Source organism: Culex quinquefasciatus, chromosome 1 (assembly GCF_015732765.1).
Source record: "Culex quinquefasciatus strain JHB chromosome 1, VPISU_Cqui_1.0_pri_paternal, whole genome shotgun sequence".
NCBI lineage: Eukaryota > Metazoa > Arthropoda > Insecta > Diptera > Culicidae > Culex > Culex quinquefasciatus.
Window position 1 is genome coordinate 51,917,360 of NC_051861.1, and position 23,860 is coordinate 51,941,219.

The 23,860-nt window shown below is 38.0% G+C and overlaps 2 protein-coding genes across 2 annotated transcripts in view; both read right to left on the minus strand.

Moving 5' to 3' along the window:
- Window positions 1–3,416: 3,416 nt before the first annotated feature.
- On the minus strand, window positions 3,417–4,580 carry LOC6039308 (pheromone-binding protein-related protein 6). Its single transcript, XM_001848887.2, has 4 exons — window positions 4,428–4,580; window positions 4,011–4,339; window positions 3,834–3,909; window positions 3,417–3,759 (listed from the first exon to the last, which is right to left on the minus strand). The coding sequence occupies exons 2-4, from the start codon at window positions 4,098–4,100 to the stop codon at window positions 3,485–3,487; spliced, it is 441 nt and encodes a 146-aa protein (XP_001848939.1). The 5' UTR covers window positions 4,101–4,339; window positions 4,428–4,580; the 3' UTR covers window positions 3,417–3,484.
- A 13,019-nt stretch (window positions 4,581–17,599) lies between these two features.
- LOC6039306 overlaps window positions 17,600–23,860 on the minus strand; it is a 423,209-nt gene continuing 416,948 nt past the window's right edge. The window contains exons 16-17 of the mRNA XM_038248130.1: window positions 19,341–19,499; window positions 17,600–19,245 (exon numbers count right to left, since the gene is read on the minus strand). Of these exons, the coding sequence (XP_038104058.1) occupies window positions 18,299–19,245; window positions 19,341–19,499 (1,106 nt within the window). The 3' untranslated portion in view covers window positions 17,600–18,298. The remainder of the gene's footprint in view (window positions 19,246–19,340; window positions 19,500–23,860) is intronic.

Genomic DNA, 23,860 nt, shown 5'->3' on the forward strand with positions numbered 1-23,860 from the left:
CCCCAGGTAACTGTACTAGAACTTAGTACAGAGGTAGAACACTGTTTTAACGTTCCTCATTCATTATTCCTTCCTTGATTGTTGAGAAATCTAGTTTGTTTTGTATGATTTTTTGCTTTGTTCGGTTGTCTGTGAAACCGGCAAACAGAGGTAGTCAAAGAACGGTGCTAATTAGTTGTGGCGCAAGAAGTATCACTAGAGACCAACCGACCGACCTAACAACGAACAAGCGCAACCACGAAGAAAGTGGAGAATGATGCCAATTATAAACTCATTGAGTAGAAGCACTAACTAGGTGATTCTGCATTTTTTTTACTTTAAGAAAAGTTAATATTTATACCTTTTATTGTAATTGCTCCTTTGAAGAGGATCTAGAAGTAAAACTAAAAAAGATGAAAGATGTCCAACGCTGCATTGAATGTTCTATTTTTCAGAAAAAAAAAATCTGAATTTAGTTCAGATAATGGCAAGTTTATGACAATATCTCAAATTTGAGCCATGTCTCGAAAAGTACAGAGTGATGTTTTTAAATGAATTGATCCAAGACATGCGACTTATTCTACTCGCAATGTGCCTTCAATTGAATGCACGTTCGCAGTCTTCAAGCGATTGTCAGACAGCGTGACATCAGCAACAATCACGCCTTGGACCATACAGTTTAATGTGAACATTTGGTCATTCGTTTTTTCCACACTGCTAGATCTCATAAAAAGCATCAGATTTGCCTGTATCATGTAGAACAATGTGATACCAATGTGATGTTATATCAGAAATTGGTAACATTATAATACTTTGAAAAATACCAAATTAAAACATCACAATTTTCAATTGAGTACAAAACACTTTCCTATTAGAGTAGATCGTCATATTTTTATTTGTAATTGTAACGCCATCCAAAAACAAACGTTGCACTAGTTGACTACCTAATTCGTCTCAACTTCTTTCACTTTTGATTCGGAAAAAGCGTCAAAGTCACAAAGGCACGAAACTTCACTTTTATTAATCCTATTTTCATTCCCACAGTTTCAGTTAAGTGCTTCCGAACAAAACAAAAATCGTTCCACATACGCTCACGCCCTAAGTTGTGAAGTCACCATTTTGAGCTGCAGAAGAGAATCAAGCGCTGCAACCCGGCCAGAAAAAGCGTACCATTTTAGAATCAATCTGATGCAAGCAGCTTAAAATGGAAGAGAAGCGAGTGCAGTGCAGCTGATGGGAGGAATGCTTTTAATAGATGCAAAAATCTTCTGACATCAGGGAGTGACTCAATTTGCATGTATAAAATCTAAAGAAAACCACAGCTGCATAAAAAAACAACTCATTTTTATGCAATGCTATGCTTCAACAGACTCTTGTGCATTTTTATAGTATGTGTAGATTTTCATGCTATTTTTTTCAGTTGGTTGGGTTTTAACATGGAACTTTCAAGACACATTTGGAAAAAAAATCAAATTTCAATTTACATTTTTCACCCATCTTGACATTTGCAGCATCTTTGAACTGGACTTAGTGATTACAAAGTTGACGCTATAGCTGTCGGCCACCATTGCTAGTACCAACCACTAGTGTCTTCCTTTTATCTACAAGGACTTCGGCGCCCTGAGCTCCTAAGTGTACTCATATTTACACAAAGAATTTAAGAGCGCCCGCCGCGGGATTCGAATCAGCGACCGCTGGAATGTTAGTCCAGTGCGCGGTCCGTTTGACCCACACGGGCGGGTCGACTAAGTGATTGCTGTGGGAAAAACGTAAACCTTTTGATTTTTTTTTAAATAAAACGTTACTTAATCCATCTTTAGGTGGTAGGTGCCTTCCTCACGCTCATATAGTTTATGTACATCTGAAGTGTAAAAGAAAAAATGCAAATTTTAAAATTACCTTCTCCGATCCTGCGAAAATTTGGCAGGGCTATTGATACTATCGAAACATGCAAGAACCCTATTATCACTATTATCAAACAACGATAGCTCAAAAACCAACAATCTTAGATAAAAAACGAAGTTGACTTTATAGCTGTCGGCCACCATTGCTAGTACCAACCACTAATGTCTTCCTTTTTGTCTAGAAGGACTTCGCCGCCCTGGGCTCCTAAGTGTATGAAAGTATGGCACGGAGCGACGGCGCCGAATACCCATATTTACACAAAGAATTTTAGAGCGAACCGGCGACCTCTGGATTGTAAGTCCAGTGCGCGGTCCGATTGATCAACACGGGCGGGACAATCTTAGATGGTCGGTCTTAAACTCAATTTAGAAGGAAATTGGGCGTAGAATCCATTTTCGTGATCAAAATTTAGATTAAGATATTTGTTTTATCTTTATGGCGCAATTGAAAACTTGAAATGGCCGTAACTCAAGATAGCACAGTTTATTTATTTTATTTGACCTCACTATCGTACTTATTGACAAAAATGAATTTGTTTCGTTCCAGAGATATCGAATTTTAAAGTTTTAAGTGTTTGAGATTACCTAAATTAGCTTCATTAGCCGCACCTGCAAGAAGCACACAGCAATATGGACGGTTTCCATACAAGCAGGTGGCCAAAAATCCAAATCGTTATTTTGAGTGATAAATAAAACAACCAAACAGCCGTCGTTAACGTCGATAATTGTCGGTAACGGGCAAAATTGTCACACCCCTATATCGCAAAAAATGCATGAGGACAAATTTCATGCAGAAGATTTTCGATGTTATTCAAATTGGTTTTGTTATTAAAAAAATTTGACCCATAGTCACCCTCACTGACAGTACTTTTGTTTTAGTTAAAATAAGGGTTTCAATGAAACTTTTCATACATTTAAAAACAAACTCCTGAATATTTAGTTGCTCATATGTCTGATTCACCCAGGAATGAAATAATCGCAAAAAAATCATTTTCGTTTGCAAACTTTCTTCATCCGCAAAAGAAAGAGGAGGCAAATCAAGTAAAAGAAAATCGCTCCCAAAATGTGACAGGTGTGACATTACACTTGCAAGTGTAACAAACATGATGTCCCGCCGAATAATCAAGATGATGATTTTTTTAGATTCCTTTTACTGATCTTTCGTGCGCGAGAGAGGAGAGCCAAGCTTTCTTCGGATTGTTTGATGAACATCCAAAGATTTTCTACAAATGTTGATTATTCTATCGCTGGGTGCACCAAATGAAAAAAGGTCGAAAAACATGCAAAATTTGCTCAAAACTCACAATGTTATTCACAGGGGCTCAAATGATACCATTTTTTTTTGTTTCATAAATTGTTGTGTTTGCTAGTTTTGCAGGCATCCGAAAACAGCTCTTATTTATCGAAAATTGCACCATTCTTGTTTACATTTCGCAATGTAACTTTGCTTGTGTTTAAATTTAAATTTTAAATTATCAAGCATTCCATCATTCATAATATCATATATCATAATATCGATATAAGCATTGAGCATTTTTGGTAAACAAAAACAATACGAAATTCAATTTACTCTTCTTGACAGCTACAATCGCTGAATGTATTCAGGGCAAAAAGTAGTGCACCGGGTCTCGCTCTTTCCAGCACTTGTTCAGCCAGAATGCCTTCTCGCACAGATTCTCGCCCTGTGGGTACAGGCATCGCTTGAACCAGTTCAGCGTAATGAGATGCATTGATTCGGGCAAAAAGTCCTGGATTTTTACGTAGTGGAACTCGCCCTTGTCATTCACCACGCCGGCCTTATGGAACAAGCAGTTCATGTAGCATTTCAGATTATCGTCCTCGTGGATCTCCTGATCGCTGAAGCGCTTGATGGCATCTGGGGGGAGGAAATAAGCGAAACTATCAGCGATTGTTTTCGTCTTCTGACGAACAACGTGTAGAACTGTGTACCTTCGGAGGCACCTGTTTCTGCAACACATTCATCATGCATGGGCTTCATCTTCACCAAAAACTCCGGTGGAGGGTACTGTTGACGGTAAATTGAAACAGAAAGGAAATACGATAAAACATGATTCTTTTTTGCTAGCCGTGTACTCTTCTATCTAGAGCTGGTTTTAATCAACCTACTTCAGCATCTCGCCTCGGTTCCTCACAGCTGATGAGTCCAACCTGGAGGAGTAGTAACAGCCCGAGCCCCAGCACAGTGGTCGTAAACATTTCCGCCAACTCTCTCAGCGACTATTTTCCTTTCACGTGACTTTTCTTATATTAGATTTTGTTATTTTCACTTTACGATGCGCTTCTTTTTATCTCGTTAGTTCACCTCTGATAGTGGTTCGCTTTGTTACGGATTTCCAACCACTGGAGAACAACGAGAAGCCAGCAGTTGTGGAATGAGAGTGGATTTTCTCAAGCACCGGAACACACTGCAAGCGTGCAGGAAAAAATCTAGCATCCTGGAAAAAAAACCAGCACAAACATACAAACAGCTATAGTACACAGCTTCTTTCTTCTGGAGGGAAAAATTAAAAACGACTAACTAACCAACCAACCAGCAAACTCTTCTCTAGACTTGTCTCCTCTCGTCTTTGCTGCAGCTGCACTGGAAACAAAAGCAGCTCTGGACGCTTTCATTAATTTCGTTCAGTTTTATACTTCGAGCACCTGCCTCAGCATTGCACAGCAAAACTGCTGAAAACTGCAAGCTCGTCGAGCAACAGTGGCAACAACAGCAAATAGAAAATGCAACGGGCGGAAAAGGAAGCACGACATCCGACTTTTGCAATTCTTTTAATTTAGTTTCAGCCAGGAACATCATGTACTATTGCGATGAGCGATGAGTTTTAGGAATTGTTAAGAATCACGTATTTCCATTTGTCATCCTACATATTCTTCATCGAAATTCTTGTACTATCAAATATATATGCTTTTTCCGTATAATTAAATCGAATTGAAATTGTTTAAAAATAATTGATGGACTCGAATCCAAATCCAATCACGAACAAAATGTTATGCATTGTCTTATTTGGGGTCGTTGAGTGTGCAAAAAAACCGGCGGCCAACATGGCAGTTCACAGCCTTAACATAGCGTGACAAACAAAGGAAATTAATTATTTTTATGAACAAACTCTTAACATAACTTGTTAACCTTGTTTTACCCCGTACAGATGATTGAAAATTATTACGAGCAAAAAAAAAGTCTTCATAATTGCTACAAGTTATCTCATCCACGTGTCACACTAATTAACGATACTAAGGTTGATGTTTAACTTTTGCAGTAAAAATTGCAACATCATTCGAGTGTGGGAAATTGCATCTGTAATTAACAGTTAACAGCAAACAAAATTAAATCCATGTATTATTAGTCTAAGCCTTAGTCTTAGTGTTTGAAACCAACTCAAATGAACAGATTGCAATTCTATTGGACACCTAATTTGGCATAACAGCATTTTGACATGAAATTACAGCTTCTGAAAAGGATTTGCTTCTGAAATCAATAAATAAATCGCTGATTTGGGAAGTAAGCAAGTAAGTTTTTTTTTTTTCAAAAGTTTCACAGAGTAACTTAAAGTTGGTAAGAAATCTGACCTGCCATAAATATGAAAATTTCCCCTATTTGCTTAATATTTCAAGTGTTTCGAGTATTAATAGTCTATTTTTATCTACCAGGATTTCTTTTTCAAATGCAAAAATTGCAACTGAAAATAACGTGTGCCTTCGAAAGCTTTATTCAAAACTGATTTTTCAGCAATGGATAAAATATCTCAGCTACGACAAAATATCGAGCTTTTAGTAACCTTTACAACTCATAAATAGGGATATTTAAATAAAGGCTGAGAGCTTTTACCAACATAAAACGAAATATTTCGCGAGTCCAACATCAACTACTATGTTCATGAATGGTGCCTATTGCGCATGTCTGTGAATTTCCAAGCGTGTTCCATAGCAGTGCAGGATAATAAGTATTCCCTTGTCTTGAAATATCGGATAAAAGCTTGCGTGCAAGTTTCCTTGGTATTTTTGAATCGTTTGAGCTTCCAAGGAATATTTGTAAAAGCTGAATGGGTTTGAAACTGGACTAAATATCACCACATATTATCACTTACTTAGTTAAAAACAAATCACAAATCATTGCTTGTTTTATTTCTTTACAAATTTTAATAGGCGGCAAAGTAATGACAAAGTCAGGAGGCGGCGTCCACTTAGCCATGAATGCCAGACTCAATCCAAAAGAAATTATAACTGAAAAACATAATCAATTTGAACAAATCTGGGGTAAAGCCACTGTTACAGGACAAGAACACATTTTTGCATCAGTGTACTTTCCGCCAGACCATGTCAATAAACAGTCCTATGAACTATTCTTAAAAACAGTAGAAATCATAACATCAAAAATGAAACCATAAGTAAAACTTCACATTTATAGTGACTTAAATAAAAAAAAATCAAAATATTTGCTCTACAGCATTGCCTTGGTGTTCTCGATTACGAGATTCCTACTCGAAACTAAATGTCCGAAGGCTTGATTGACAAGACAATTGCAAACCTCTTTTTACACCTAAGCTTCCATCCACCCAAGGAATCGAACTGACGACCTTTAGATAGTGAGTTTGTTTGTTTATTTGAAATCATCTGACCCGGTGGTCTCAATGAAGTTTGGTTACTTAAAACTAATAAGAAGTTTACAAACATAAATATAGTCAAGTTATCAAAACATAAATTTAAACAAAACATGATTTAACGGCTAGATCTTCTTGTTCTTGATGCACGTTGTTGCGGGGTCTCAGCAGGACGAGATGAACGAGAACGATCTTGGAGTTCAGTTCGAAGTCTTTCTAAAAATCGGCTCATAGGTTCATGGAAGTCGAACAGATGGTAGAACTCGTTGAAAGCTGTGGCCAGCGAACGAATAGGGGAGTTTTCCGCATAAACCGTACGGACCAACGGGCGTGAGAGGAATCCAGTGGTTGGGCGTAGATTCCTTGGCTGCACTCTGGCATTTAACTGGAAAAGAAGATTAGGGGAGTCGATTTCAGAGGTAATAACTTTCGCAGTGAATACAGCCCTTGAGATTGTTCGCCGGTTTTGGAGCGTCTCTATTCCAAGCAGGTTGTACCGAGTTTCATAGCTTGGTAGCTGTGTAGGATTATTCCACGGGAGGCGTCTCAGAGCAAACCAGACGAATTTCCTTTGCACGTGAGAACCGAGATGGTAATCAAATGTGAACAATTCTCGACTTTGTTTCCGGTTGAAGGATATGACGTAGCATTTTGCGGAGCTCAGTTCCAGGCGGTTGTGCCCGCACCACTCCGAGCATTTTTCCAGCCTTGATTGTAGCACGTAACAGTCGGCCAACGTGTCGATAGGGATGAACAGCTTAAAGTCGTCGGCGTAGGATAGCTTACAGTTTCCGCTAAACAGGAAATTGGCGTCGTTGAAGAACCCGGAAAAAACTATTGGACCGAGGTTGCTCCCCTGAGCTACGCCGGAGCCGTTGGTAAATTCCAGTGAAACGGATGCGCCGATCTTCACCTGGATGATTCTACCTTTGAGATAAGATTCTAGCCAACGGCATAGCATCGGCGAGAAACCCAGTTTGGAGAACTTTTGTAGTGCAATATCGTGGTCAATCCGATCAAAAGCAGCTTTCAGGTCCGTGTAGATTGCATCGACTTGGCGTCCCTTGGCAATGTTATCAATGCAGACCGATGTAAACTCGAGCAGGTTAGTGTTCACTGATCTCTTCGGCATAAACCCATATTGTTCCGGTGCAACGTAACTTCGACAGTTGAACAGGATCACATCGCTGACGATAATTTCTAGAAGCTTAGAACCGGAACACAAAGACGTGATCCCTCGATAGTTTTCAATGGAACGCTTTGAACCTTTCTTGAAAATTGGAAACATGAAAGATTTCTTCCATGCTGTTGGAAATGTGGCTTGACGCAAGGAAAGGTTAAATATCACCAAAAGTGGCTCGATCAGTTGATTTGCACAGCGCTTGAGAACAGCAGAGGGGATTCCGTCGGGTCCTGGTGAGAATGATGACTTCAACTTCTTCGTCGCCTTCTCGATCATGTCACGCGAAATGACAAACGTGTTGATGTCGACCAGATCACGGGAAACAGCGTCAAGATGATGAGTGGAAGAAATGATTTCGGGCTCCCGGAATACGGACGAAAAGTGTCTGGCAAAAAGTTCGCATTTCTCGTCGTTTGTAGTTGCAGTCGAATCGCCCAACGCCATCGTTGCAGAAAGGCCACGTTCCTTGTACTTCGATTTAACAAAAGTCCAGAATTTCTTGGGATTTCGCCGCAGTTGCGATTGGGTCTTACGGATGTAGACGTTGTACCTGTAACGATTGTATCGGCGGTAACGGGAACTAGCGGCGTTGAAGGCCAGTTTCGTCATGCGGCAGCGGCGCAGGGTGAACGTTTTCAGTGCAGCGGCACGTTTGCATACAAGACAAATTATTTAAAAAAAAAATTGCCACTAAATCAAATGATGTGACTCGCTAACTAAGCGGACAGCGTAACCATTCGGTCACGGACTGTTTCAAAGAAAGCTAGAAATCTGTTAAATTTGGTTCGTAAACTTTGTATTGGAGATCACATCAAATATGTGATTCAGAGTCTCCCATGTCTCCCATGTCATGGATGTCATCATGAATCCATCGATTTTCATTGACTTTTCTGAAGAAATATCTTAGAAAACCGAAAAAGTTGCTCTAGCCCCTCTGACGAAATATTTTGGTTTATACCACAAAAAGTCGGGAAAGAGCCCTTCTTTCATGGTGCCAACCCAAGTAACATTTTTTTCAGGCGTTCTAGAAGAGCTCTTCAAAATAGCTACAGCATAGCAGTTTGGACCGCGGTAGGATAAAACTCTCTTCAAGTACTCTTCCAAACTCCTGAAGAAGATTTGAAGAGAATTTTATCCTACCACGGTCCAAACTGCTATGCTGTAGCTATCTTAAAGAGCTCTTGTAGAACTCCTGGAAAAAATGTTACTTGGGAAATATCAAAAAAGCAAAGCAAAGCTACCCCCGGGTCTTTTGTGGTCTCTGTTGCAAGTTTCTGCTCATGTCTAGGCGTCCGAAGGCTATGAATGGTGAGTCTTTTACGCAAATGGACCGACGATTTACTTCCCCAACCGATAGAAGGTGTGATTAGGCAAATCGTCTCAAAAAATGCCACCGGGACCTTCTGGGATCGAACCCAGACCGACTGGGTGAAAGGCAATCACGCTCACCCTACACCACGGGTCCCGGCCAAATATCAGACTTGCCGATTTTTTATCTGAAAGATGTCGGAAAATACACCGTGCCTGGTGATGATTTTAAAACATTTCTACACAGCAAAAAATCCGATGGTAAAATCGCATGCAAAAGCATGTACATCACTTTCGTCAAAATAAACACTTAATATTACACATTGCATGTAGAATTTTTGCAAACACAAAAAAAAGTTACAGCCAACGAGATTCAAACCCAGCACCATCAGTTAGGACTGGCGCCTTAGCCCACTCGGCCATCAGAACGATGGAAAGATATAAGGATAAACGCATATATCAGCTTGACATTTCGGTCAAGTAGGTTTCCCATACACCCAAATTTATTGAAATTTATCAAAATCTGCAACAGTTGATTTGCTGCAGAAAATGTTACATTTTATAACAGTTTTTGCAGCAAGCTCATTTTTGCTCGCGCGTAAACATAGGGACGTGGCGTTTCATTGTGCTGCCATCTGGTTTTTTTAAGCGCAAGAGTGGAAAAGTTCTGAGTCATCGTCTAAAAATAGACGGCGTCCTATCTCGCCCAGCAAAAGAAGTCGATAAAGTAGTCGGTTTCGATGAGAAAAAGTGGAAAACGTGGTCTAAAAATAGCGACGCCATCCGCCTATGTCAGCGATCTGCAGTTCTCACCAACACATATAAAGCTGGCGCGTCTCCGAGCAACACTCTAGAGAGAAGAATATGTTGGTCGTAGGTCCCTCTCAATTCTTCAAGCGGTGGTAGCGTCCATGGCGCGGTGGTTGTGTGTCGAATTAGCATCTAAGAAGTTGATGGTTCAATCCTCGTTCTGTTATGATTTTTTTTTTTGCAATACAATCATTCAGCCGTCGGTAATGTCGATAATTGTCGGTAATGGGCAAAAATGTTATATACCCTTATATCGCAAAAAATTTCTGGGTGGGTCTCGTGGCGCAGGGGTAGCGGCTTCGGCTGCCGATCCCGATGATGCTATGAGACGCGGGTTCGATTCCCGTCTTATCCACTGAGCTTCTATCGGATGGTGAAGTAAAACGTCGGTCCCGGTTTCTCCTGTCTCGTCAGAGGCGCTGGAGCAGAAATCCCACGTTAGAGGAAGGCCATGCCCCGGGGGGCGTAGTGCCAATAGTTTCGTTTCGTTTTTGCATAAAATCATGCAATATTTATTTTACACCCAGCACTTTACACGCAGCTGGATTATTACTTTTTAAGCTGTGAAGAAGTTTTTTTTTAAATGACCTATTGCGTTTTAAATGTTTATAGAACGCATTCAAAAAAAACCTAGACAATGTAAATGGACCGAACCGAAGTGAAAACAAAGAGCTGCTTAGGTCAGTGGATGTTTACATTAGGAACGAGCAGAACAGACTCTTTGTTTACACTTCGGCTCTGTCCCGTTTACATTGTTTAGCTTGAAATTATTTTAGTTGAAATTGAAATCAAACTAAAAAAGCATACCAAACAAGTTTTGCTTAAGGTACTTTTCGGAAATTTAAATGAAACAATCAGTTTATAAAAACACCATTTCGTTTTGTGTATTTCAGTTAATTAGAGCATGCATGATATCTCTCAGTTCCAACCCTGTTTGAAAAATGTCGCACGTCGTACAAGCTGTCGCGCGGTTTTGGTTTCACCGTTTCGATATCGATTGGTCGAAAGGACGACAAACGTACGACAAACACTCGACATGCCCGACATTGTTTTTTCCATCGATTTCCCTTCAATTCGACGTCACGATTTTCGTCGACGCAAACAGTTTGACAGTTCTCTTCAGTTGGTCTTGTTTGGACTTGAATACAACCGAATCGAACCAGTTATTGTTGATGTTGGGCTTCGGAAGGATTTTGACCGGTAAGTTGTGCTTCTTTTTTTGTCGGAAAGTTCCGGCCGGAGTGGGCAAGTGGCCAAATTATAGTTTCTTATGTTCCAGATATTCAGAATTTTGTTTTCGTGGCGGTGGAGGAGGAGGACGAGACGCATGAATCCGGCGGGCCAGGTCTTCGTGGCGGAAGACAGGACCGGAAGGAACCGAGCTTATGGAGGATATGGTTCATTCCAAAGGAGGAGGAGGATGAAACACCGAATGTCAAAAGTTCTACCCAAGGTAAGAGAAAAAGGGGTACAGAATAATCATCTCGTGGCGGCGTTTCTGATCCACCGGATGTTTTAATCAATAGAACTGTTGCTTCAAGTCATCGAAATGATGAAAGAGGCGCATTTCAAAGTATCGGGAGTGAGCTTGGAAGACTGGAAGTATGAGGGCTAATATTGGGTGTTATGATTATTGGACTTCAGAATTGTATAATAAAAAACTTTAACATTTGACAAATCAAAAATTAACTCCTTGAAGAAATTTTTAGTTTTCTCTGATTTAACCCTTTAAGGCCCAGAACTTTTTATACAGTTTTTATTACCTAAAAAGTAGTTAACATTGAAAAAACGGATTTTAAGTGCTCCGCCAGGAATATCTTGATGATGAGTTTCAATATTTAAAAACTACCAACATCCTGAATTCTCTAATATTTTACAGTTTTTTTTAATATTTAATTTTTTTACCGAAAAAATAAAATTAATTTAAATAAAAAGGTTGAAAACGAAGGAGATTACAAAAAATTAAGTATTTTTTAAAAGTTTTACAAAAATATTTTTTAAATGAAAAAAATATTTATAATAAAATTATAACAAATTGAAAAAATGCAGATTACAGAAAGGTAAAAGCAATATCTTTTTTTATTTCAAACACATAAAATTCTAAAATTCTAAAATTCTAAATTTCCAAAACTCTAAAATTCTAAAATTCTAAAATTCTAAAATTCTAAAATTCTAAAATTCTAAAATTCTAAAATTCTAAAATTCTAAAATTCTAAAATTCTAAAATTCTAAAATTCTAAATTTCTAAAATTCTAAAATTCTAAAATTCTAAAATTTTAAAATTCTAAAATTCTAATTTTTTTAGAATTTTTAGATTTTTGTTAGAATTTTAGGATTATTTTTTTTTAATTTTAGAATTTTGTGATTTTAAAATTTTAGAATTAAAGATTTATAGAAATTAAGAATTTTAGTATTTCAGAATTTTAAGGTTCTAAAACTCTAAATTCTTTACAATTTTTTTTTATAATTTTGAAATTCTTAGGTTCTACAATTTTTAATCTCTTAAATTTTTATGTTGTATTACACTCAGCCCCCGGTGGTTGGTCACTTTTTCGTTTGTTAAATAGGTGTCAAACTTAAAAGTGACCCCTTTCGTTTGACAACAGTTTGTGTCAAACCATCGGGTTTTGAGTGTATTCTTTTAATTCATGATATTTGTAAATTTCAAAAATATCAAACATTAAATTTCATTTTTAAATTATTCAGATATTTTGAATTTTTACGATTAATTTAAACATTCGAACATTTTAAAATTATTTAAAGTCTTTTAAGTTCTTAGCTTCTTCAAAGCATGGACTTTGGGGTCTTCAGAAACACATGCATTTTAATTTTAAAAAATCAAAAATATTTAAACAGGTCCAGGTGGGGTTTCTCCATAAAACTTGCGTTAATGTTGATTTTTAATTTGAAATTTAAAATGTTAGAATATTTTGTTGTCTTAAATTTGCTTTAATCTTTATTTTCTGAAAAAATAAGGTTTAATTAACTACTTTTTTAATTATTATTTTTTTTTTCAAAATTTTACATTGAAATTTAAACTTTTGAATATTCCACAATTAATTATTTTATTAATTTTCACAGATTTTTTGAGTATGATATCTGTCATGAGATTCCCTTTGTTTTAACAACAAAACTCTAGATATGATTTGGATATGATTATTCAATCGAATGACTTTATCTTTTTTCAGGTAACCAAAAATATTACAATCTGATCCTGCTAACAACCCAGCGTCTCCGTGTTGTCCCACGCAGCTTGTTGAACGGAAGCTGTAACGACCGCAAAAACACCTGCTCCAGAAGTGCGTAAACCGACGTTGTCCCGTACTCCGGTGGCCATCAATCCATGGGACATAAACGGTGGCGCCGCACCCCGCCGTATCTGCGGCTAGTCGAGGAGCAATAGTCCTTCTTGATCAAGATGCTGCCCCGCACGCTGGCGTCGGCTCGAAAAGATGGCTGACAAAATCCGGACCCGGAAGACAACGCCAAAAAATTCCGGCCAAGATGCCGAGCGACGAGGAGAACTGGAAGACCAACCGGAAGACGACACCAAGATGTACGTGAAGATCCGCGACACAACAAATATAATGAAATAATTGATTTTTTACTGTGGGGAAATGTGCAAATTACATAAAAAAATAAAATAAATTAAAAATAAACAATCATCTATTTGTTTACTGCAACATAACCTAAAAACCTGAAAAAACAGCACACGACAAAGGCACGACAACCTAAATAACAAAACCGTGCGATGTCGGTCGAATGTCGTACGACAATGTCGAACAATTTCGATGATCGATCGCACGACAAATACGACATTTTGGTGCAAAACCGTATGACATTCGTGCGAATGTCGCACGACATTGTCGTGCGACGTCGTACGATTGCACGGACGACAAACGACGGACGTCCGACGGACTTTTCAGTCAGGGAAAGCACGTTACGCAACTTTCTTAACATTCTTCGTCGATAAATATTATTTACAATTCTCTACCTGCACGCGGCCGGAAGCTGCTGCATTTCGACTTGCGTCGTTGTCATTGAATTTTATTATTGCCTTATTTGCTAACGATGTTTCACTTGTTTTTTATCTGCTGCCAGATCCTTACTAATAGATTATTTCGACGAATTTCGCTGGTTCATTTCAATCAAAGGGGGAAGGGTATTTTTTGTACACGATTTACTATTTTTTTAAAAGAGAGTTTGAGTCACTTGCGCCACTGAGCATTTCCGGTTAGTATTTACAGTGATCTTGGTTCATGGAATCACCTTTTTTTTACAAATTGCCTACTAATGCATGTGTATAAATAAAAATAAGTGTATTTATACAATTTTTGTTTGTCATCTACGGTACATGATTTTGTAACAAGTGAATAAAGGGACTATCTTACAGAATTAAGGGGTGATGGCTTTATTTTCAAGCTAATGTTTTGATTCAGTTCTTGGGTTTCGTGACAGGTTCACTGATATTAGACTTTAGATATTTGAATTTTAATTGAGACATACAAAAGATTTTTGTGAAGCACACCGCTGCTATATATGTTCGTTTACTGATATGTAAATAAAGGGCCAAACACAAAATAAGTTTTGAAATTGCATAGCTGTTGCGCGATATTGTCATACATTTACAAACCATGTAACTTTCACCACAAGAGCATGAAGTGGTATGTCAAACCATGAAAGTGGATTTTTGTGTCATTCTCATTGAGGAAACGCATAAATTTCATGCCATATCAGTTCAAAATCAAAATCAAGATGAGGCATTGATAAAATACTTCAAGTGGTTATATGCATATTGGGTCACACTAATGGATCCACATACAGATTAGTAAAAATAACATAGTTTTGTATGATGCGTCAAAAAAACACAAACAGTTTTTATTATGCCTCATTCATCCGAATATAATAACTCTGAAACTAGTTTTGATGTCAAAATATGAAACATTCGTGAAATATGCTGATCCTTTCCAGTAAAATATTGAAGAAATTTGAAAAACTTAACTTCGACTCAAAAACTGTTTACTTTTTTGGTTTTTGTTTTGTTTTAACTTCATTCTAATATGACAAGTAAACAATTACTTTCGTTTTTTTGTGAATGGTGACAGTTGAGTATCCGTAAAAAATCTGGTTATTTGACATTCAAAAGTCACAGTTCTTGTGTTGATCATACAATTGGTTGCAATCCGTTTCAACTTAAATATCTGAGAAACTTATTTCTTCGTTTATTTTTCCATAACATTGTTTTTTTATTACTTGATCATTTATTTTGTGAACCAAATCAGGTTTAAAGTTTCAGTATAGAAACTAAAACGAAATCAAATCAGTTGGAATTTTTCGATTGCATTTTACACACCTAATCGAGAGCTTGTTTTCAATTTCCTACTTTACATTTGTGGAAGACATTTTTTCTCTTTCCATCGAGTGTGTGTGTGTGTAACTATTGCGCTCCTCCTACGTAGTCGAGGTACATTTAGCTAAGGATGTAATTTCAACTTCCCCAAATAATATGGCGTGATTGTGTGTTGGGTTGAAAACAACTTTTTTTTTTGTTGAATGGTGACGTAGTGTGAACTGCATGGGATTCTAAATAGTTTTGTTTCGATTACACGTTACATTTGTATTTAAAAGCACTCTCCTATTGTTTGATACAGTTGTGTGTGAGTTTGTGTTGCACCAACAAAAAAGTTTTTTTTTTCAAATTTCCTGCAACTGGATGATACGTATTGGTTTTGATGCTAGTGGATATGTTGAACCTCTCAAAGTGAACCAACAGAAAACGGTATAACTCTTTGTTTAAAATCCTTTCGGCGGGGCGGGAAACAACTGTTTTAATGTGGGTGCGATTCTGCCCGCGCATGTGGGTATGATTTTTTTTCCTATAATACTCTCAAACAAACGTAACACAACAACATTCGCACACGGTTTGGATAAATTCAACTAGCAAACGACAAACACAAGCTACGGTGTCCAAAGAATCGTTGGTAAGAAATTTAAACGACCATTCGATGGTTACTCAACAGTTTGATTGGTAGGTTTCTAAATTTATTTCTATTATTTTTCACTTAAGATAGGGAGCGTTCATTTATTACGTAACGCAAAATGTAGGATTTTTTACCCCCTCCCCTCTTCAAAACAAATCGTAACAGATGAGCGATACCCCCTACCCACCTGGAACGCAACCTGTTACAATATTTTGATTTTTGTTAATCAAGACTGACATTTCAGAAGGGCCGATATACCTCTCGTAATTTCTTAAATTGAAAATCGTTTATCATAAAATTGTTCTTATGTAGTTTACTAACATTTTCCTAAAATTTGGTGGAGTTTGTTGAACTCTACCTTAAACGCCAATCGTTCGAAAATTGACCCAATCCCACCTCTTAGAGGGGATGACATTGAGTCAAATGCAACTAAAATTATGCTCAAATATAAAGATATCGACGTCGTCGTGCTATCTTGTCGCACCCGCTATTTCGACGTTCTGAGAAAAACGCGTTTTAATGTTTAACCTTGAATATACAAAAACGAGAGCACGCAATGTAAACAATAACAAACAAGTTTTGTTTGGCTGACCATTCTGTGCATTGTCCCAAAGTTTGGTTGAAGTTGGTTGCTGGAGTCCCGAGTTATAATTACAAATGTTTACGGTAGTCTAGCTTGTACGTGCGTCAAACGCATCCTGAGTTTCCTGGCCTGAAATCCCTTTGGCCTTTTGTCGCACTTACATCAATTTTCATGGAGTGAAAAGATAGCACGACAAGATTCAAACTAGTTTCATAAATAAAGTGACAAAAATGCACGGAGTTTTTTCGGTTTTTGTTGAATATCTCAGGATTGAAATCGAATTTTGGGGATCTGTGACGGTCAAAAGGTGAGGCATTGTGAGCTGCACAATATGGCGTTCTTAACTCAATTTGGCCCAAAATGCACGTACGACAAGTTAGCACGATGGCGACGATATGGTAAAAACAAGTCTTTTGTTTCTTGTTCGAGGAAATCGTATTGATATGCTGCAATTTTTTTCAGATTTTCAAACATTTTCGGGCAATTCCAAAAACAATATTAATAAGTTGAGTTATTGAGAGGTTATTTTTGGCCAAAAATATACCTCAACTTTAGTCAGCTTCCAAAATGACAGGGTTTGTTTTAGGAACGAAATTTTTCAGCTTAGTCATGCTGAAAACACCAAATTGATAAGAAAATTCTTTTAAATGTTATAAATTTTCTAATATTTACGTGCCTTTTCTGTATGTACACATCGTCAGCTGTGTGCTATCTTGTGACAACGACCATTTAGTACTATTCGAGAAAATCGATTTTTAAAGTTTGATGATAAATATTTTCAAAACTATGAATGGTAGAGCCAAACTTTTTGAAGCAATTGGTTTGTATACTATCGCTTAAAAAACGCTCCAAGTTTCAACTAATTTGGTTACACCAGTTAAAAGATACAGTGAATTATGTAAACAAAAATCTGAAAAGCACGTGTCACAAGTGTGCCTTGAAAGTAAATTTGTACTACGTGTCACAAGTGTGCACAGAATTCCCATACAAACTAAAACAGGCTTAAATCAATGGTTTAACCGACTTAATCAGTACATTTTCAAAAACATAAGATTACATTGCCTTCAGAAAAAGTGTTTCAACATAAATTTGTGAAAAACAAGAAAAATTTTCCTCATTTTCCAACAACATGTATGACGTGTCACAAGTGTGCACGATCATTTTGATGATAAATTGGTCTATGTCACAAGTGTGTATTGCGATGTCCGGGAAACGGAAGCGAGTTTCCAAAATCGGGTTAAAGTATCTTGTAGTGTTTGTTATGTATAGCAAAACGTCATCATTAACTCATTTTCGACCAAAATGGTCTATGTCACAAGATAGCACACAGCAGACGACATGTCAAAATTGAATGGAGAGTAGTATGAGCGAACCAATGACACATTTTGTCATTGGATTCTTTGGTCATAGGGAAGGGCGACAAAGTTTAGTCAAATAATAAAAAATACTAAGAAATAAAATTGTCGATATTGGCCGTTGAGTTTGCTATTATGAATTTCCATCAATTTTAATGCTGCAGTTTGGTTCGAAATAATGTGCACTTTTGGAAAAGACCTAAACATATTGATGCCGGTGTGTTCTTTTGTTCTATCTAGAAGGGAATCCCAGCAAGCTTAGTACAAAAGAGCACACCGGTATCGATATGCAGTTTATTCCACCATCCGAAGAGAATCTAGTTTTTCTTCGTATGGGACATTTATACGAAAATGTACAGTAAATTAGGATTTACATAACATAAAAAAACACAAATCCAAATTAAAGAGCCGTTTTAATCTCAAATGACGATATTTTGGCCACCGTGCGAGCGTTAATGTGAGGGTAGGGGACTAAAGCTTTGCGCGACCGCAGTCGTTGACGGAATCACGACGATCCTACTATACATAGAAGACGACAACGGTGACACCAACGAGGAAGCTTCTACGGTGGCAACTCTACACGCAGCTCTCCGGTCCTGGCAGAGTGTCCGTGATGATGTGCTGCCGGTTTCGGTTCTTGGTCAGCGTTGCCCCGACGTTGGTGGAGGAAGACGGCGACGGTACGTTGCTAAAATCCATCAGATCCGAGGCGTACTCCGAGCCGGAATACCGGTACTCTGGATTGGGACCACCTGAGCCGGTTTGTGGCGGTCTACTGCTACTGCTTCCGAGCTGTAAATTACTACTACTATGGTGGTTATTGTTCCTATATTCGATATGATTGGCGGTCGAGTTGTTCTTAATCTCGTTCGATATGTTAAGCAGTCTGTAATCGAGATTCTTGTCGTAGTCGAGTGGGTCAGCTGCGACGGGATCCGCGGGGGAGCTCTTGTAGCTGTACGGATCCACCAGTGGCGGCGGGTTGTGATTGTACTGGAGTGTTGAATAACCTCCTCCACCGCTACCTCCGTACTGTTTCTCATAATCCAGCAGATCACCGCCCCCGGCGGAACAATTTGTGTAACTGCCGGCGGCGGTCGTGTACTGCGGTAAACCAGTGGCGGACGTCACAGGTGGGGGCTTTCCCTGGAGATGATGCGGCGGTTGTTGCTGTTGTAGCAAACTGTACGTGTTGGAAGTATCGTTCCGTTTCAACGTGCTTTGTCGACTGGAAGGTGTCGATTTTTGGTCGTAACTCTGGGTGGCATAAATTGTGCTTTGTTTTGCAACCAGCCCACCACCACCCCCGTTCGGCCCACTACACAGTGCATCGGGTCTTATGCCCACCGGTGAGCCCATCTTCTGGATGTCCTTTATCGATTGTATGCTGGCGGCGCCTTGCGTTTTCTGGGCGCTCAGTATGTCCGGTTGTTTCTCGACGCCCTGCTTGAGCGTATAGGCGACCACATACTTCTGCTGTCCCATTCCCATCTCCAGCGGTGTGGTCACGGTGATATCCATGCCTGGCGAGAAAACGAGAAGAGGTAGTTAGCTCAATTGTGCAATGTTTGAAGTTCCACCCCTCTCACAAACTTCCAGCGATGCTCTTCATCCTTACCCATATGTTTCTCCTTGCCGTCGCACAGACCGGTCCCGTGACCGTCACGTTTTCTCCGTATGGCCAGCACGACCACCAGCAGGACGGCGATGCCGATTGTGAACAGGGCACCGGTAAGTAACGCCGCAAGCGGGAGAATTGAAAAGCCATCGGTTCCGTCTATAACACGAGTGAGAGAGAGAGATAGAGAGAAGGGAAACCGGTTAGAAGACTCAAGTGGTGGTGAGGTTCTGCAACTGAAATTTAATGAGCTTACAGCCTTAATTTATGAGGGTTTGTAATAGAATGGACCGTTGTCGTATTTGTAGAAGTAGTAAAGTTTAAGGAAGTGGACAGTTTCAATTACTTCTGATTTGAAAGCAAATAAATTTGTTGATGATTTCTTCACAAAACATTTTTTCTCGAGAAAAAATTATTATTAGTGTCTTTAATAAAACTAATAATAATTTTTTCTCGTTAGAGTTTTATTTATATTTAATGCTACAAATCAAGCTAGAGGATTCTGGCAAAAAAAATGATTCTTAACTTGCCCACTACTTCACCCTGACGTAATGAATGTATTTCAGAATCCATAACGTTACAAAAACATAATCTGACAAAAAATTTAAAAGTACTTTTTTATACCAAGGAAACGTCCTCAGAATAAAAATCAATCCATAAAAATACTCGAAAAATAAATTTCTAAGATTGACCTCCCGGACCAAATTCAGACCTTTGATAAAATATGTTTTTTTGTTTTTCACATTTTCCACATTTTTGCAAACCTCACCTCACTGAGGAAAGGCTATAAAATCACTCGAAAAATGAAATTCCTAATTTGACCTCCTGGACCCACCTTCACGTATACATATCGACTCAGAATTAAATTCTGAGCAAATGCCTATGTGTGTGATGGGATATTGATCAAAAAAAATTGCACTGGATTATCTCGGCACTGACTCAACCTATTTTGTCTGTTTTGGTCTCATTCGATCCGTCTTGGAGTCCCATAAGTCGCTATTAAAAATTATAAAGTTTAATTAAGTACTTCAAAAATTATGCTATAAAAACGATTTTACCAAAAGTCCGGAAGATTGTAAAACGGGTGGTTTTTGAAAGAAAACCTGGCATGTTATACCCAAGCAGCATCGCGCAACATGCTAAAAACGTCTAAGTCCAATTAAGTTACAACAAGGGAGCAACAATGTTGCAATTCGCGAAAATGTAACATCGAAACAAAGCTCTTCATAAAATAGTTACCATTATTTGCTGGGGCAACAATTTGATTTTGTTTGTTAATGCAACGTTTCGGTGACATTATTGTACCAATGTTGAAACAGAAATAAACTTTCTTCATGTTGAGCGACGAATGTTGCGAATTAGTTGCTGCAATGTTTTCTTGATAAAGCTTACTGTCAATATCGTTTGCCGTGGCATAAACACAACTTTGACTATCGACAGGCAAATAAAATAATAAATAACATTTCAACTATTCATAAAATGTTTCGGCTTATTATGCTGAGGAGAATTTTCCGGATCAATCATAAACTAATTCGTGTGATTTTCCGGGTGACCTTCAAAACTCGGCAGTTGGATACAAAGTCGGCTCTCTGCACACACACGGAAAGCGGGAACTTGGGCTTCTCAAAAAGCTCACCGGTAGCCACTGAGCTTCCCGCCGGTGGGCAGCCTTGTCCATCAGTTTTCCTGGCAAGACTTTTCCCCGGTTCCGACACGGACCCCAGTACGTAATCCACCACCCAACGCAACATCCTCCGTGGGGTGCAGGAGAGCCGAAATCAGCCTAAAGCTGATAGTACCCGCGCCCGGTTCCTCGTCTCACTTGCCTTTTACAATGGGGAGGGAAACCACCCACCAAGAACCATCCAACATCCGGAAATTTTATTCGACACCTACCATACACAGTTCTTTTCAAGTTCTTGTTAAATATTGTTGACTCTCGCCAAAATTATGATTGATTACGAGAACATTTTTTCGTTTGACAGTTCTCTAGACAAATGAAATGTTTGCAAATTTTATGTTTCCATTATGTTACCACAACGTTACACAATTTGGGGTGTTCGATTTGTATGTTCAACTAAGTTGCTACATATCTGAAACGTTGCTGCAACAGGAGTGAAGTTTGACATTTTGCACAAAGAGACATATGCAGGGACGTACTGAGGGTAAATGATTCAGAAATCTTGTCACATTTAATCAATTTTTTTTTAATAGGTTTTATGCTTCATTCATAATAACGATCTGTCAGACCAAAACTGCCAGACCAAAGAGTAAAAAGTAAACAATATTGGTCTTTGATGTAGATGCACAAAAATCAAGAAAATAAAATTTAAAAGAGATTTGTTTTTCAATTCGTCCCGCCCGTGTTGATCAATCGGACCGCGCGTTGGACTCACAATTCAGAGGTCGCCGGTTCGAATCCCGCGGCGCTCTAATTTTTCGCAAAAAATAAAATTTTCGTCAATACACTCAAACCCCGATGGTTTGACACCAACTGTTGTCAAACGAACGGGGTCACTTTTTAGTTTGACACCCCTTTTACACGGAGTTCACACACACTACCAAACGTTTGTTTAGATAGTGTGCGTGAGCGCCGTGTAAAAAGTGACAGTTCGTCACTTTTTAGTTTGACATTGACCAACCAACGGGGTACAAACTAAAAAAGTGTCAAACGAAAAAGTGACCAACGACCGGGGGTTGAGTGTACTTTGATATTTTGAAAACAAATGATGGCAAAGCAACTGGACAGGTGTGTTAATGCATTTTAAAACACTTTTTTCATTTGAATGATGAAACCATGGCTCTTTATTTAATGTTTTATACTTTTTAATTTTTTTACCCCTCCCTCGACTTTGGTCACAGTCGAGAGACATAAACTTCAAAAAATATTTGTAACGGCCTAACTGGTTTTGGGCTTCAAAACTAAATGTACGCCAGAAAATGACTAAACTGTACGGCGTCCTGTACACCGACAAATAAATATGCAGTTAAGAGCCTTATTCGTCCACTTAAATTTTTGATCGCGTTTTCGGTTTACACCTGAACAGTCTTGAAATTATTTATGCGGATTTGTGATTCCTCTCGTTTCCTTGATATCTAGTAGCTGGTATCTGCCTAACATATCGCGCTAGCTCTAGGTACAATGAATTCTCGCTTACTTTTTCAAAATGTCCTATGTACATAGGAAACCCATGGCGCATTGGTTGTGTGAAAAGTATTCTCCAAACCATTCCTCTAATGGCCTATCTACAATCACTTAGCTTAGAATAGTTAAGTAAAGTAAAAAAGATATGTTACTTAGAAAAGCACGTAACTTACGACCGTCATTTACAATCAACTTAGAAAACTTGCAGTCAACTTACCGTAGATTTAGATTTTTTTCAATCCGTACGTCAAGTTTCAATTATCTAAGAATAGTGATTGTAAATAGGCCATTAGGCTTAACCATACCAGAAGTTGCCGTTTGATTTTCTCAGACCTGTAGGAGCGTTTACACAAAAAGACGAAATTTCCCATAGTAAATCCCTTGTAAACTTTAACCCTGATGCGCGCAGCCAGTTTACCATCAAATGCGCTGATATTTGGCAGGAGAGCCCCTTGAACTTTTCAAAATGCGCACCCACCCTTTTGCATGAGCTTTAGTATGAAATTTTACAATAGAATTTTTTGTTTGTATTTAGTTTTGAATTGATATAAACAAATCAAAGGAAATATATAATTTTTTGTTCTTAAATATGGAATTAATATATTTTCCAAAATAAATTAATTGGTCTTAAATTGGTTGGAATTGTGCAAAATTTATTTTATATTATCGTATATAAATTCATGGCAACTATTACAAAAAAATTCTTTTTGTGTTACCTCGTTTTATGTCAAGAAGATTTAATCAATAATCACTGTAGATTTATAAATTAAACTTGTCTTAACTCTCGTTCACAACAATCTATTGTAAATATTTCTATTTGCGTGAGTACAGATATGAAAATGTATGGTAGACTTGAAATATCCGGAGCAAAATTAATTGTGATTTGTGATGCTAATTTTAATTTTCTCTCATTCCCAATGAAAACTTCTTCAAGTAAAACAGTTAAATATAGCCATTGCCGAAGTATAAACAAACAGTCTATCCTGCTCGTTCCTAATGTAAACATCAACTGACGTGAGCATGACAGATTCTTTGTTTAAACTTTGACATTCATATACAACAATTTTTATACCCCTAATTTTAATCAAGATTCCTGAATACACCCCTGTGCATACAAAGCGCCATGATGGTTGATTGGAAAAACATATTTTAACAATCAATTTTCAGCTATTTTAACTCATTTTGTAAAACTTTTTGCTACAGAATTGTCATTTTGCGTAGCTAGGATTGAAGCCCAAATAATTTCAGATATTTTAGCCAACTTTTTTTAATTTTGATACTGAAATGGCTCCAGAAAAAACAGCAAATTTTAAAAAGATTAAGAGCGCATGAAAAAATCCTGAGCAGAATGCAATTCTACTCGGTTAACTTGGAA

What these genes read in the sequence shown, in the direction of transcription:
- LOC6039308 (XM_001848887.2), bottom strand. Translation starts at nt 4,100, where the DNA reads ATGTTTACGACCACTGTGCTGGGGCTCGGGCTGTTACTACTCCTCCAG. An exon ending in AACCGAGGCGAGATGCTGAA is followed by an intron (nt 3,910 to 4,010) that starts GTAGGTTGATTA and finishes TACCGTCAACAG; the next exon opens with TACCCTCCACCGGAGTTTTT. An exon ending in AGAAACAGGTGCCTCCGAAG is followed by an intron (nt 3,760 to 3,833) that starts GTACACAGTTCT and finishes TCCTCCCCCCAG; the next exon opens with ATGCCATCAAGCGCTTCAGC.